This window comes from Stegostoma tigrinum, chromosome 10, assembly GCF_030684315.1.
Source record: "Stegostoma tigrinum isolate sSteTig4 chromosome 10, sSteTig4.hap1, whole genome shotgun sequence".
In the NCBI taxonomy this organism is placed as follows: Eukaryota; Metazoa; Chordata; class Chondrichthyes; order Orectolobiformes; family Stegostomatidae; genus Stegostoma; species Stegostoma tigrinum.
The window spans coordinates 79,856,391-79,871,200 of record NC_081363.1 but is presented as its reverse complement, the minus strand read 5'-3'; the positions used below and the strand labels follow the sequence as shown (position 1 = coordinate 79,871,200).

The 14,810-nt window shown below is 41.4% G+C and overlaps 1 protein-coding gene across 7 annotated transcripts in view; it reads right to left on the bottom strand.

Annotated features, from left to right (window-relative positions):
- mgaa (MAX dimerization protein MGA a) overlaps window positions 1-14,810 on the bottom strand; it is a 127,384-nt gene that overhangs the window by 34,094 nt on the left and 78,480 nt on the right. For all 7 annotated transcript variants that reach the window (XM_048537820.2, XM_048537822.2, XM_059649296.1 and 4 more), the window contains exons 12-15: window positions 14,331-14,418; window positions 3,641-4,278; window positions 3,135-3,390; window positions 1,241-1,807 (exon numbers count right to left, since the gene is read on the bottom strand). In XM_048537820.2, the coding sequence (XP_048393777.2) occupies window positions 1,241-1,807; window positions 3,135-3,390; window positions 3,641-4,278; window positions 14,331-14,418 (1,549 nt within the window). The remainder of the gene's footprint in view (window positions 1-1,240; window positions 1,808-3,134; window positions 3,391-3,640; window positions 4,279-14,330; window positions 14,419-14,810) is intronic.

Genomic DNA, 14,810 nt, shown 5'->3' with positions numbered 1-14,810 from the left:
AGGTTTTCCTTTATCCCGTCTCATGAAAAAGTTAGAATTATTAGTAATTGGCAAAGTAGAAGATGAGACTGTACCACTGAATGGTTTTAAATTAGTTTAACTAAATTATATTTTCTAATTTTCCTTAAATAGTTTACTTCAGGAACATACTACTTACTCGACACAGGCACTCAGTGCATCAGGCAACACTAAATGTTTTGAGTGTGGCCACATTATGTAAAACATTGAGTTCATGGAAGTTTAAATATCCTCAAATAAAGTCAGCAAAAGTTGGAGAAATTCAGTAGGTCTGGCAGGAACTGTGCAAGAGTTAACATTATGTTCAAGAACTCTTTAGACTTGAAATGTGAATGCTGTTTCTTTTCCACAGATGTTGCCACACCTGAGTTTCTTCAGCATTTTGTTTTCATTTCAGATCTTTAACATCTGCAGTCCTTTCCTTTTATTTGAATAAACTGCTTTTGAAAGACAAATTGGCTAAAGCCAATATTCCAATTTTAAGAATGTCTACAGCTCCAATCCTCATTGCAGTGTTCAGTGAAATTTTGTTATTTGATGAACATGAACATGGGAGATAAATATGCAGGGGTAAGAAAGATGTGAAAAGCAGCAGCACAGGGAATGGATAACATGATGGGGACATGGATTACGGATTTCAAATGGGCATTTATACACCAACACGTACAGGATGCAGCAACTGAGAGAATCCAGAAAAGTGTTGAATTTCTCCCAGCAACCATCTGGGGCTAAATGAGGATGTTTTGAGATGCAGGGGTATAGTAGTGATCTAACTGAGGGATTCGGATCAGTTTTGCAAGGTTTGGACAGGAAAAAATCCTGGCACACAAGTAATTCTAGAAAAGCTTGAACTGGCAGCTATCTCTTCTCTTCAGTCGCCAGATTTCCCAAATCCTATGAAACACAACCGATTGCCGTTAAAGACCAAAGTGTTGCTAAAATCTGGGGCACTAACATATTATAATCACCAGTCTCCCTCCCAATTTTACTTGCCAGCCTCCAGGTGCATCAAATCATAGGTACATTTGTCACAGGTAAGGGATTTTCACTATTTTAAACTTTCTCAGCCCTTGACAGACCTCGGTGTTAAAATTTCGTCTTGTCTCTCTACATACATCCTGTTCATTGGTGACCTCAAATCTTACAAATGAAACAAACAGAAATCTAACTCAAATGCCAACTTTCACAATTGTACAGCCATGTAAGTAAAAGTGAAGCATACCTGTGGTATAATTTGGTGTTGCTGATACAGACATTATGGTCGATCTTGTATTCACAGTATTGGTTAGAGCAACAGTGGTCATGCTAGAAGAGCTGGGGGAGATCACTGGAGATAACATTGTCCTGACTCCTGAAGCGCTTGCAGAGATCACAGCAACTAGAGTTGTTGCTGTATTTTTTGCTGGAGTTTCAACTTCACTTGTAGATAGAGTACTCTGCTTGGAAAGTTTCTTTACTGCCAGCAATGCAGAGGGTAGTGGCTTTATTGCACCTGTGGTCTTTGGGGAGCAGTTACCTGTGGTTACTGAAACAATCATGATATTGCTTTGTGGCTGACCAGCTAAAACAGGGTGTGTGTTTGGGGCAGCTGCCATAACCATTACTGTTGATATCAGAGAAGTACTGGTTGGTGTAGTAATGCCGACTGCTGGTAATGCGGCTAACGGAGTGCCATCCTGCTGCCCACCAAGCATCGGCTGCAATGAACTGAAGCAGGAATCTGACTTTTGCAAATCTCCATCTTTCTTTATTACAAGGCGAGTGTAGCTATCAGGTATTGCTTGACTCCCTGAAAACAAGAAAGGAAGGTGCGCAATAAGTGGAACAAAGCAAATGATTGCTATCTGATTATAATGAACAGTACCGAAAGCTGTCAGAAGCATGGTAAATTGTAACATTATTAAATCTGGAAGGTTTCTGGAATTTGCTCTCCATTAAACCCATTCTTCCCAAACTCACTGAAGCATGTTGGGGCAGGTTCATGGATACATGTCTCAAAGTGTACCAAAGTAAGCCCAAATTTTCCCATCACCCACACAATACAAAATCCATTCTTGCAGGAAAATAAAAGCTACACCAGGTTCGTTCTTCGTTTAAAGAATACTTCATGAGAGGCAGGAGGATGAGCAGTGCTCCACCAGCCCTCAAGTAAGCCTCCAGCTTTCCTTTGACCAACTGCGGCTTCCTCTTACTGCTGTTATTGGCAGCCAGTCTCTGGTACAAAAATCTTGCTTTTCTCCTCTTTCTTTGTTGTCTGGCAAACTCCAATCCAATCCATCACTAAGGTTAGATCCCACACCCCAATCTCCAGCCAGACTGCCAATCTTCAGCTGCTAACCCACCTGCTGCTAGCTATCCTGTCAGGCAGCTGGCCAGATTGGCTAGGTACTGGCTGACAAACAGAAGAAAATAGTAATGACGTTTTTTTTTAATTAATTCAGTAGGTGTGTGTCGCTGGCTGTGCCACCATTTATTGCCCATCCCTAATTGCCCTTGAAAAGGGTGGTTTTCAACTGCTGCAGTCCTAACATTATGCTGTCCTTAGACTTTCCATCTTAGTATTCACTACTTTGCTCCCTCTCAAATACTGAAGCATTAAAAGACCAACTCCCCTCCTAAACTAGACAACAGACAACACCATAACCAAAGTCAACTACCTCAACACACAATTTAATCATCTCATCTCCAATAATTTCACTACTCCATACAATGCATTATAAACCTGTACTTTTAGCAAACAGAAAAAGGAGAAACTCATTTGCACAGCACTGTTCCTGGTGGTGCTGAGTTATGCCAATTCCCTACGAGGAAGACAGTGTCATGAGTTACTTCACTGAGCAGTGTCCTTCAATATTAAGGAGGAATGCCACAACTAACAGCCTACACTCTGCCTACCCCAGGAAACTGAAAGACTGTGTAGCATGACATCATTGAAAAAGAGACTGAACCCTTCATTTTTAACTCGAGTTAAATTCACAACTATCTAATAAACGGCCATCATATCCTAGTCCACATCATTTAGATCCCTGTATCACAACTTTGCACTCTTCACTACTTCTAAGCAGCTATTAATCCATGGTTTGTTGACCTGAAAATTTTTTGGGTATCCTTCTTACCTGTGGTTTTGTTAACAGGAGCAGCATCAATGGTATTTTGAGATACTTTGCTGTCATTAGATGTGGTGCAAGAAACTGGTTGCTTCGAGGCAAGTTGAGCTGAGTTTGAAGAGACAGTTGTACCTGAGAAAGACTTTTCAAGTAATTCAGTGGACTTCAAATTCCTTTTAAGGTTAGCAATCACCTTATTGACTGAATGCAGTGCTCCAACCTGACCTAGTGTCAACTTTGTCTCACCATTTTCATTTCCACTGACCTAATCAAAGAAATAATGAGAGAATGGAAACATGGAAAAACTTGTTCAGTAGCCCCAAAAGGTCCACCAGTGCTAGGAAATTTTGTCAACAGAAATCCTTTTAAAAATCAAAAATATTTTATAGAAATTAATATTTAACTTGATCTAGATTTGTTTTATGAATTAATAAACTCCAACTCATTTACACCTGAGGTGTTACAGCTTTAAACATTACGTGAACTGCATCTTCCTCTCCCCTCGTTCTACATACCTGGATCAAGCCGGTCTTATAAGAAGCGTGCAAATTAGCCTTAGATACTGGCTTCCCCTTATTAGCGGCATGCGAGCTTAAACGAAAGCTTGCTAGCTGACTCTTCCTTGTTGTATGACTGAAGGGTGTTTCTTTTGGTGCAATCAGTCGAGTTTCTGGCAGCTTGCCCCCAGTGGATGGGGAAACCTTCTGAATGGACATTGTGTGAACTGACATTTTTCCTTCTCTCTCCCCGATTCCTGGCTGAGTAATCTTCACCAAGGAGCTACAAATTGGTACACCGTCAGGTGAAAGGATTTGGCTGTTTTCACAATTTGGCATGATTTCAACGAGGAAGTTGCCAGTACGTATTTTCTCTGCGGTCCCCTTATTGACAGTATGGCTTGCAATTACTTTAAGGATGCTTGCACGCTCTGCTTCCCAATTACAATTTGAAATTATCTCAATCAGCTTTGGTGTATTTTTAGACTCTGCAGCTGTCTGTAGTTCTGCTGATGGACATTCTGCAGTGTCTTTCTGAGGACTGTCGCACTGTACATCTAAGTCCATATCCTGGGTCCTCTTTGCTTTGCACATCTCAGAAGGATTTGGTGACATTGAATCGCTCTCAGAATCTTCCAATTTCTCAAAGTCCAACACTAGACAAGCCAAACAAAGTGATTGATTTTTTAAAAAGAGTTCTAATTGATGATGCTCAGGTCATGCACATAACACAATCTGTATAAAGGCCAACTTTTGGCGATACAATTCAGATCACCATTGTTAAGATCTAAGGTCTTCACTACTCAGATACATTTGAACAACCAGATACCATCAAGACACTATTAGGAGTCCATGAGCAAACAACTCTCCCCTACATTAGGGCACTTTCTTCTGAGATTGTGCCTGAATTCTTTCCCGGGGAATGGTTGCAAACAGATTAAATTTTTTGACATTGGTAAAAAATTCAGACAGAATGCTCCAAGTTAAGTGAGAAGACGGCGAAATTCTAAAAGCAGTACAAAGGACAATTCAGCTCATCAATTCCATGCAATCTAGTCAGCCAATTCCACTATTGTATTCCCATGCTCTGTAAATATCTCACTCCGATACCCATCTAATTTCCTTTAGAAATCATTAATAGTCTTCACTTTCATCATCAGCCTCTCTCACCACACACTGTGGTTAAAATCCATTCTTTATTCCTAGAATGCCCTCATACTTGGAACCATTCTGGTAAGTCTCCTCTGAAATGTCTCAAACACTCTCACATTCTATGAAGCGTGGGGACCAGGCTGAATGGAATATTTAGTTCGGGCCCCAACTAAAGCTTTATACAGAATCAACAACTTATTTGTTTTAGCAATAAATCTATTAAAAAAGCCCAAGATCCTAAATGTTTTATTAACTACTCTCAATATCTTCTGCCATCTTCAAGGAAATTCTCAGTTTCTGTAAATTTAAAATTGTGCCATGAAGTCAGTAATCAGTCTAGCTATCTCTCGTGAAAATGTAAACTTCACACTTTCCCGAATTAAATACGTCACTTGAGTGTCCTTTGGAATGTCCTATAACAGTCAACTTGTGTCATCATCATTACTTGCCACGAGTTTGGCATCATCAACAAATTTTGGTATTTTACTCTGGCGTGCAAGAATGACAGAGTACACAATACTTTAATATTTACTGAACAACGAACACCACTGTTCAACAAAGGTCAATTAGAACCAAGAACTACAGAAAACAGTCCAGAAGGTGTCATCTCAAAGCCAACTTCCAAAGTGTACTACCTCAAGCTGCAATGTTTTGAAGAATCAAACGGTTATTTTGTTTTTGTCTTATGAGTGGAGAGGCTGACAGCATTTTTCTTTCTTTTTCTATCTAAACTTGAAGCAGAACTGCAAAAGTTGATGAATCTGGAAGCAGTAACCACTAGTAAATAGGCCACTCCAATCGTTCCGGTCTTGAAAGCAGATGGTGCGGTGAGGATTTGTGGTGACTTTTGAGGTCACGGTCAACTCAGTCTTGAATGCGGATCAATATCCATACTCACTCATAAAAGCTGCATTCAGTAGACTGGCAGGAGGGAAGAAATTCTCTAAAATGTATCTGTCGCAGGCCCATGAAAGAGCCTCAGTCGCTGCCAATGATAGTGATATACTAAGGGCTTTTCTGCTACTTTCTTTCAGCATCAAGTCAGCATGAGCTCTACTCCAGAGGGCCGAGGAACAAATTTTAAGGGGGTTGACTGGAGTCCAGTGCTTTCTGGACGATATTTTGATCACTGGCTCCTCCAAAGAGGAGCATTTGAGAAACTTCGATAAAACACTAAAATAGTTGAACAAGTATGGCCTATAAGTAAAAAGGGAGAAATGGGAGTTCCTTTCAGGGATTCAATTGAGTACCTGGGCAATCAAATCAATGGAGGGATTACACAAGGCGCCCAAGAAGATTGAGGCCATCGTGAAGGCCCCTAGACCAGGGAATGAGTCTCAGCTGGGATCATTTTTTGGGACTTGTCAAATTATTACAGCAAGCTCATCTCGCTTCTGACATCTATACTAAAACCCTTGCGTCAGTTGCTCGGGAAAGAGCGTCCGTGGAAATGGACCGCGTGTTGAGAGGAGGTTTACCAGATGAAGCAAGCCTTAAGAAGGTCAGACGTGTTAACTCATTTTGACCTGAAGTTACCATTATTGTTAGCACATGACAGCTCACCTTGTGGAGCTGGCGCACGTTTTACCGAATGGAGGGAAAGCCCATTGCAATCTCATCAAGGTTACTAATAAAGTCAGAGAACTATGCCCAAGTCAAAAAAGGGCAAAAATTGTCAAAAAATTGAGTATCGTTTCAATTCTCCCATTTCCGTTACATCAGGCACTTCATGCTGTTGACGGCCACAGGCCACTAACCTCCATTTTTAGCTTGCATACAAGGATACCATCAATGGTAGTGGCATGCTTGCAGAGATGGGCACTGGATTTGTGAGCCTACTCGAATGAAATCAGATACCAACAGATGGAGAAGCACAGCAATGCAAACGCCTAGTCAGGGCTGCCACTACCAAAGAATACAGATACTCCCGACTGGGGCCTGAAAGCTATGTAACTTTGCAGGAAGACAAGGTATCTGTCAGCCAGGCAGGAACTGAACACTACCAAAGGAATGACTCATTTTGAGCTAGGTGGTGGATGAAGTATTGAGCAGGAGGGCCAGTCACAGTAACTACTCAGAATTATGCCCAAACCTGTCCAGAGGTGGGACTTGTCTGTATCAGACAGGTATTTAATTTGAGGAATGAGAGTTGTCATTAAAGAAGAAAAGGTGCTAGAACAAGTGCACCAAGGGCATCGTGGTGTGTTGCAAATGAAAGAAATAGCCAGGTGCTAAATTTTGGTGGCTGAACGTGGACTCCCAGATTGAGGAGAAAGGAGTATCATACGAATCCTGCACATTAGTAAGGAAGGCGCTGCTGTTGTCATCTCTTCACCCATGGGAATGGTCTCAGAGTGACAGCAGAAGAGAGACACATATTACTATTGGTTGTGGATGACCACTCCAAGTGGCCTGAGTGGTCATGAAGTCAATATCAGCAGAAGCAATGGTAGGCTGACTGGATGAAATATTTACCAAGTTTGGAAACCCCAAACAAGTTGTGAGTGACAACAGTCCAGAGTTTGTAGCAAAAATGTTTGGGGCAGGGGGGTACCTGGAATACCACAGAGTCAGACAGACGAGATCAGCTCCACATCACCCAGTGACAAAAAGCCAGATGGACAGGATTCACTTGGACAGTTAATCAATAAGTTTCTCTGCATGTACTGTATCATGCCACACACGAACTAAGCTTGCCCGTATCCTTAATGTTCAACTGCCAGCTAAGAAGTGTTTGACTGGTTTAAGCCAGAAGAGACAAGAGAGATGGTACAGTATAATCATGAGGAATAGGTGTCCATAAGGGCAGGAACCTTGAAGTCAAGGATTTTCAAAAAAAGGGAAAAAAGATTGTTTAGGGACAAGTGGATTCACGTGATGGTGGTCGACCAAACTGGACCACTGTTTGTATGTGGTGCAGAGCAGGGATGAGCTGGTCTGCAGGAGACATGGGCCAGATGGAAGCTGTAGTGTCAACCAAGTTACGTGTCTCAGAGGCTGGATTAGCTACGTTCAGAGAGGAGACAGCAGCTCTGCCACAGGACTATGGCAGCTAATCACACAGAGGGAAACATCTGCTGAATGGTGGGAGCTTTTACAAGTATGGGAGACTACACCAGAAGGCTCCTTAGACTAGGGAAAGGGTCTTCTAGAAACCACCATCCACCAAGAGACTAATCATGTTGATGTAGACTATGAAAGCAATGCTTGTGGTAGTGGTGGACGTGGATTCTGGTATATGTTTTTGTAATTATTCCACACTTTACACATATGTTGGCTACAATGCCTGTATAATACTTACAATAGTTGTATATATGTTCATCTTGTAAATTTTTGAAATAAAGGGGGTGGGGTGTTATGTAGATAATTGGGGGCACTTGCTGACCCATTAAGAAAATGGGTCCGGTGCTCTGGATCAGACTAGGTCTGACTGTGTAGCTATGAAGATGTGTAACAAATGGTTCCTGGTTCAAGTGCTACTGGTCTACCTCGTGGTCTATTAACAATTTACAAATTGATATAAGTATTATGAGTCACCACCATCTTTTCAAGGACTATTACAGATGGGCAATAAATGTTAGTCTTTCAGCAATGAACACAACCTATGAAACAAAACTGGCTTCTTGACCACACCTGTTTTTCATAGGTTTATCGATGCCAGTGTTTACTTCAGTTATCCAGCTCCTAAGCTCTCAGAGCTGCTTTCCTCCAAGGCATTCCTCAAAACCTGCCTATTTGATCAAGCCTTTGGCCAACTACTCTAATTTCTCTATGTGGTTGACGAAAAATATTGTTTGGTAGTCACTTTTATAAAAGGTCTTGGAACGTTATGCTATGTTAAAGGTGTAATATGAATGCAGGATGCTTTGGTGCTTTCTAAATTCTTGATTATAGCAAAATACTGATATTTATGCTAAGGGCGAAAACGGCCAGAAAATACATGAAGGCTGGGAACACTGAGGCACTACAGTAAGAAGTGAGACTCAACTGCAATATATTTCCTGCAGTTTCTGCCCATCAACTGGCCACCTAAAAGGATGGTTAGTCGAGCAAGCAGTAGAGCAATAAAGTCCACATCATGGAGATGCCATGGCTAGGACAGGAAGGATGGTCAGTGAAAAATGGATTGGGGCCAAAAATCAGGGAACAAAGTACGAGGAACAGGGAGCCAGGATCAGAGTGATCTTGATAAGTTAGAAGAGGCATGGAAATGATCACAATCAGGAGTAGGAAGGCTCTTCCTAGCCCACAAGCAGTGTTAGCTAAGGCCTTCTTGAGCAAATCACATCTGTTTTTCCCTCACTGACGGGTTTTGTGAGCCCTGAAAATTGTGTGTAGGAACATGTTCTAAGTAGACCAATGAAGCATCCTGCCTCATCATTTGTGCACAAAAAAAACTTGTGCCACGAAAATGTAAGCAAATAATGTAGTAGGTTTACCAGTTAACTTTTTCTAACCACCCCCAATTATTATAGGTGGAGTAGTGGCAGAACATGATCAAGTTTTCACAAGTTCAAATTCAATGGCAGCCTGCAATTTTCATTCAGTCACACCTAAAATTCTAGTTTCAATAAAAGTGACAATATTTTTGTCAAAAATCTAACTCAGTCACCAAAGTCTAGGGACACCAGTTGTCTTAATCTGACAGGAATGGTTCAAAAATGAAACCAACTACCTTCTTCTCATTGTAACTGGGAATGGGCAACAACTCACCTTACCAGCAATGTCACATCACAAGAATGAACTTAAAAACTTTTCCATTTTAATATTTTAATAGGACACAGATAAATCAAAAGCTGAAGGAAAAATGAAGGTATATAGAACTTACGTTTCAGAAACAATATAATTTCATGCATTCCTGATCACTTCGAGCTGGTCATTTTGTATTTTTAACACCTACATGAATTGCTGGAGCAAGGTCATTGTTTAGTTCTTTCAACAAAAGCATGATATCTGTGGCTTGGCAGCACCTTAGTAGCACTGCATCAAATTATCAGCATGACTAAATATTAGGAAGCAGCATAAGTTTAAAGTACAATTTGGGATTACATATATTCTGCAAAGCAACCAGGTCAGAATCAGAGTTACAAAGGGGGTTGGAAAACACAATGTAGAAGTTAGAATTTGGTAAAATCTAATAGACTGAAACCACAAGCCAGACTTTCCTTACAAATGGCGTGGTTCTCTCACAAAGATACTGAAAGGTAAAAATAGAAAGTACTGGAGAAACTCAGCAGGTCTGACTGCACTTGCTAAGAGAGAAACAGAGATAATGTTGAGACACCAATTCTGGCTCTGCTTTGGAGCTCCAAGTCATATTGGACCTGGAATATTAGATGTTGCTCTCTCCATAGATGCTGCTGCACTTGCTGAGTTTTTGTAACATCTTGCTTTGATTTCACTCCTCTCAAAGTTTGTCGAGTTAGGCATTTGAAATTTTAAGTGAGCAGTTTAAATCTGGTAGCAGTATGCCTGTGCCTTGTGAACTTGCTCAAGAGTCATGGCACCCTTCTGGATATGGTTTTCAGGACACTTTTGGGAGATATCAGGTACCCTCCGAGATTGGTAAAAGCGAACACGGTTGTGTGTAAAAAGTGAATAAATTTCAGTGGAAACGTCAAAGCTGACGCAGAACTAACAACACTCCTTGGAACTATCAAAGCTGACAAAAGATTTATCATTTTTAAAAATCTGTGGCATTCAAAGTTAACATTGATGATTTCTAATTCACTCTGAGACAGAAGCTCAATGACTACCATGACAGGAATTTTGTTGCAACACTGTTTGTACAACTTAACATTATCTGTTACTTGATTGACAGCTCCATGTGTTTACATGTTTTGTTTTCATAACAGATTAGGTGATATAACCCACCATGGCAAGGTGGTACACACAACCAGTCAAGTGGAGGGAGCACAAAGGAAATGTAGTAACTGCATGAGATGGCATACCAAAGGGCTTATAGACAGTTCTATACAGACAAGCACTTAAAGCCAAAGGCCAGCGTTCGTGCAGCATAGGAACTTAAGGGGGAGGGATGGATTCAAGTTGTAATGGTTCATGAGGTACCAATGACATTACCAGGACAAGGAAAGAGGCTCTGTTTGGACAGTATGATGTATGCACCAAGTTGAACAGCAGAACCTGAAGTCAGCCTGATGCCAATTAGCATGAAGGCATGTAAGATTGGTGAAATAAATACATGGTTCAAGAGATAGCAGTGGGAGAAGCAGGTTTCAGTTCATGAGTCAATAGGTGATGCTGGAAAAGCACAGCAGGTCAGGCAGCATCTGAGGAGCAGAAATGTCAACATTTTGGGCTGAGACCCCCCATCAGGACTTGGAGGGGGAGGGGAGCCCAGAAATAAATATAGAGATAGGGGTGGGGCTGTGAGAAGGGTAGGAGAGATGGTGATAGATGGATGCAAGTCGGCGGTATTGTGACTGGTCCGTGGGAAGGGTGGAATGGATAGATGAGTAGGAAGATGGACAGATTAGGCTAGGTCAGGTCAGGGAGGTGAGGGGGAAGGACAGAGCTGGACATGGGTTAAAACTGGGGGTGGGGAGGGTTTTGAAGCTAGTGAAGTCAATGTTGGGCTATAAATTCCCAAGGCGAAATATCGAGTGTTGTTCCTCCAGTTTACGTTCGGCTAACTCTGACAGTGGAGGAAGCTCCCCGAGTCTGTGATGAGGTCTCCTCTATAATCAGGGACACCACATCAGGAGCAACGGGTGAAATAGGTCAGGTTGGATGAAAGGCAGGTGAACCTCTGTCAGATCTGGAAGGATTGTTTAGGGCCTTGGGTGGAGGTGACAGGGGAGATGTAGGGGCAGGTGTTGCACCTCTTGCAGTTGCAGGGAAAGGTACTGGATGTGGTAGAGAAATAGGTGGAGAGTGTAGAGGTGGATCCTCTGACATTTCCGCCACCTAAAATCAGATACCACCGAACAGTTATTTCCCTCCCCATCCCCTTCTGCAGGGACTGTTCATTCTGTGACTCCCTCGCCCTCTAAGAAAAACAGTCACCTTGTAACAAAAAAAAAACTGACCTCTCGATCACTTTATCTATGGTTAGGTTTACACATTTGGGGAATGTCCCAGCTTTACACTCAAGTTTGGAATGCAGAAGTCCAGACCTTTAGTGTTTAAAGTGATCTTATCCTGGCTGTCATTAAGTAGATGTCTATTTCGTGTTGGCTACTTCATACAATTGACATTGAAAGGTCGCAGGAATATCTAGTAACTACTGGTATACTGAATCATCTTCCCCTCAGGTCAAATAAAATTAAGTTTTCTTTAGTGTCACAAAAGTTTGTGTGCAAATGCCACTTTCAACATTTTAAAAACGTACCAAACGGCTTCTTTAAGACAGTAAAACAAGAGCAGAAAGTAGAGCATTCAGCCAACTGAATCTGTTCTACCAATTAATGAGATCACAGCTGATCTGATAATCCTCAACACTTTCCTGCCTTTTCTCCATTACTGTAAGTACCCTTACTAAAATTCTGTCTCTCAGCCTTGAATATACTTATCCGCCCAAACTCTACAGCCCTCTGTGATAAAGAATCCCAACTAATTCGCTACCACCTGAGAATACTCATCATCTAGCTTGAATTGGTGACTTCATACACTGAGATTATACCCTCTGTTTCATCTTGTGGGAGAGTCTAGCCCAATCTCTTTTGCATCTACCCTGTCAAACCCTCTAAGAACCTTGTGTGTTTCAATAAAGATTCCCCCTTTCCTTCTAAATTCCAAATGCATGCAGGCCCAACCTAGTCAACTTCTCCTCATAAGGTAGTTCCCTCCGCATGCAGGATCAATCTCGTGAATATTGTCTGAATTCCCTTAAATGCCAGTGTATCTTCCCTTTGATAAAGGGGCCCAAAACGGTTTACAGTATTCCAGCTGTGGTCTGACTACTGCCTCACAGTTTTAGCAAACCCTCTTTACTTTTCCACTCCCTTCCTTTTGAAGGAAGTGCAAACATTCCATTGCATTCCTTATTTCCCACTAAAGTGTGCATGCTAGGTATTTTTGAGATTCATACAAGAGGACTCCCAAATCTCTGATCTGTAGCTTTCCAGTCTTTCTCATTTTAAATAATATTCGTCTCCTCGGTTCTTCCCTTCAAAGTGCATATCCTCATTTTTCCAGATTATATATCATCTGCCAAGTTCTGCCCACCCACTTAACCCAAATGTCCCAGTACAGACTCTTCATTCACCATCCATGGCTTCCCAACTGATTTTGTCTCATCCACAGTCTTGGCCTTAGTAATTCACTTTCCTCTCCAAGCTTTTTTATATATTGTAAATAACTGCCATCCCCAATACTGATTCCTGTCACACCCCATCAGTCACAGGTTGTCATCCTGAAAATGCCCCTTTATCCCAACTCTGCCATCTGTTAGTTAGCCAATTCTCAACCCATGCTAATCCCCCCCAAGACAAAGGGCTCTTAGCAAGATTCAGAAACACTGTTAGACACAAAAGGAGCATCAGTTTTCTTGTGAACAGTCCTTGATATCCTCACGTACAAGTCCATAATTGCTAACCACATACACAGGCACAGATCTAGGCATGATATATAGATCTAAACTTAAGTGTGGGAAAAATCCTCTCTCTCCTGGCCTTTTGAACAACTCACTTTCAATGAGAAATATCCAATACACAACCATGACAAGTGCCCAGTTCAACTTTTGAGAGAATCAAAGCCCTTGTTTAAATCCTGAATGTAATGTGGCTCCTACAGTACTGACTCCATTCCACCAGATGAGTCTGGATTGGGTAAAGGCAACTGTGGCAGTCTGTTCAACTCTGGGCTGAGCTTCAGAAACAGTAACCACTCAACAAAACACTACTTTATCAATGCAGCATCAACTTCCTAGGTTCCTACCGTTGTCTCTTCATCTTCCTACATGGCTTCATTACTTCCAGATTCAATCATTTCAACACTTCCTCTGATAGCTTGTGACTGGCCACTAAACACAACTTTGCCAAAAGTCTGCTGTGTTCATTCCATTCAATGTTAAGACCCATCCCAATCATCGGTGATCTTCATTAAATTCCTGGCTCCCCCAATGTTCACGATTAAAAGTCCTCAATGTGTTCTTACACTCCTCCATAAACTTTCAATAATCTACGTGTGCATCTTGCTTCAGCTCAGATCTTCCCAAAACTTGTTATCAACTTCAACAGTAGTGAACAGAACACTGGGTTATCAAGTACACGAAACCAGAATTCAAAAAAAATCACAGGCTATGAAACTGTGTATTTACATGAGTCACCATACCTGGAGCTGTGTGTGCATTCCTTGCTGCAACATTGCCGTAAAGAGAAATACTAGTTGATCCTCAAGTATAGGTATATTACTACACCTAGGCTCGTCTGCATTACACTTCAAATTTGGCAATTATGATGGTCAAATGACTGCAAAAAGCTATTTTCACAAATATATTCATAGAACATTCTTAAGAAGGTTCTCATTTCTACTTACTAGGATTTGCCACACTATATGCATGTTAGTTCTATAATATGCACAAAATGATCCTTACCGTCTCTGGAGCTGAAATCACTGCATTGCTTCAACTTGCACGTTTCAAGTGTGTCTTTGTTATTAACCTTACTGTATAGGCTGTTTTCCTACAAACAGAAAAGGTGCAGCTGAACATAATCTTGGGGACTAAGCAGAATTAGCTAATGACAGGGATGATGATTTGTAAGCTGAAGTGCAAGAAAAAAAGTGGGTAGATAAAACACACCAGTTTGAAACATTCACATCCCAATGCAAATAGCAATAAATAAGACTGCACTTTTCACATGTGATTAGTCACATTTTGCCAACATCAGTTGATCTGTCATGACATTATCGATGAACACGCTGTATTCCTTCCGTGCCGCCACACCGCACCCCCCCCCACAAGGAAAATTGCAGGTCTCTCTTCCTACAGATCATTTTGAAAATTTAACACAAGTACCTCTGACATGGTATCAGCTGTAGCTCAATAGTAACCCTCAAGAAACCGTAGGTTCAA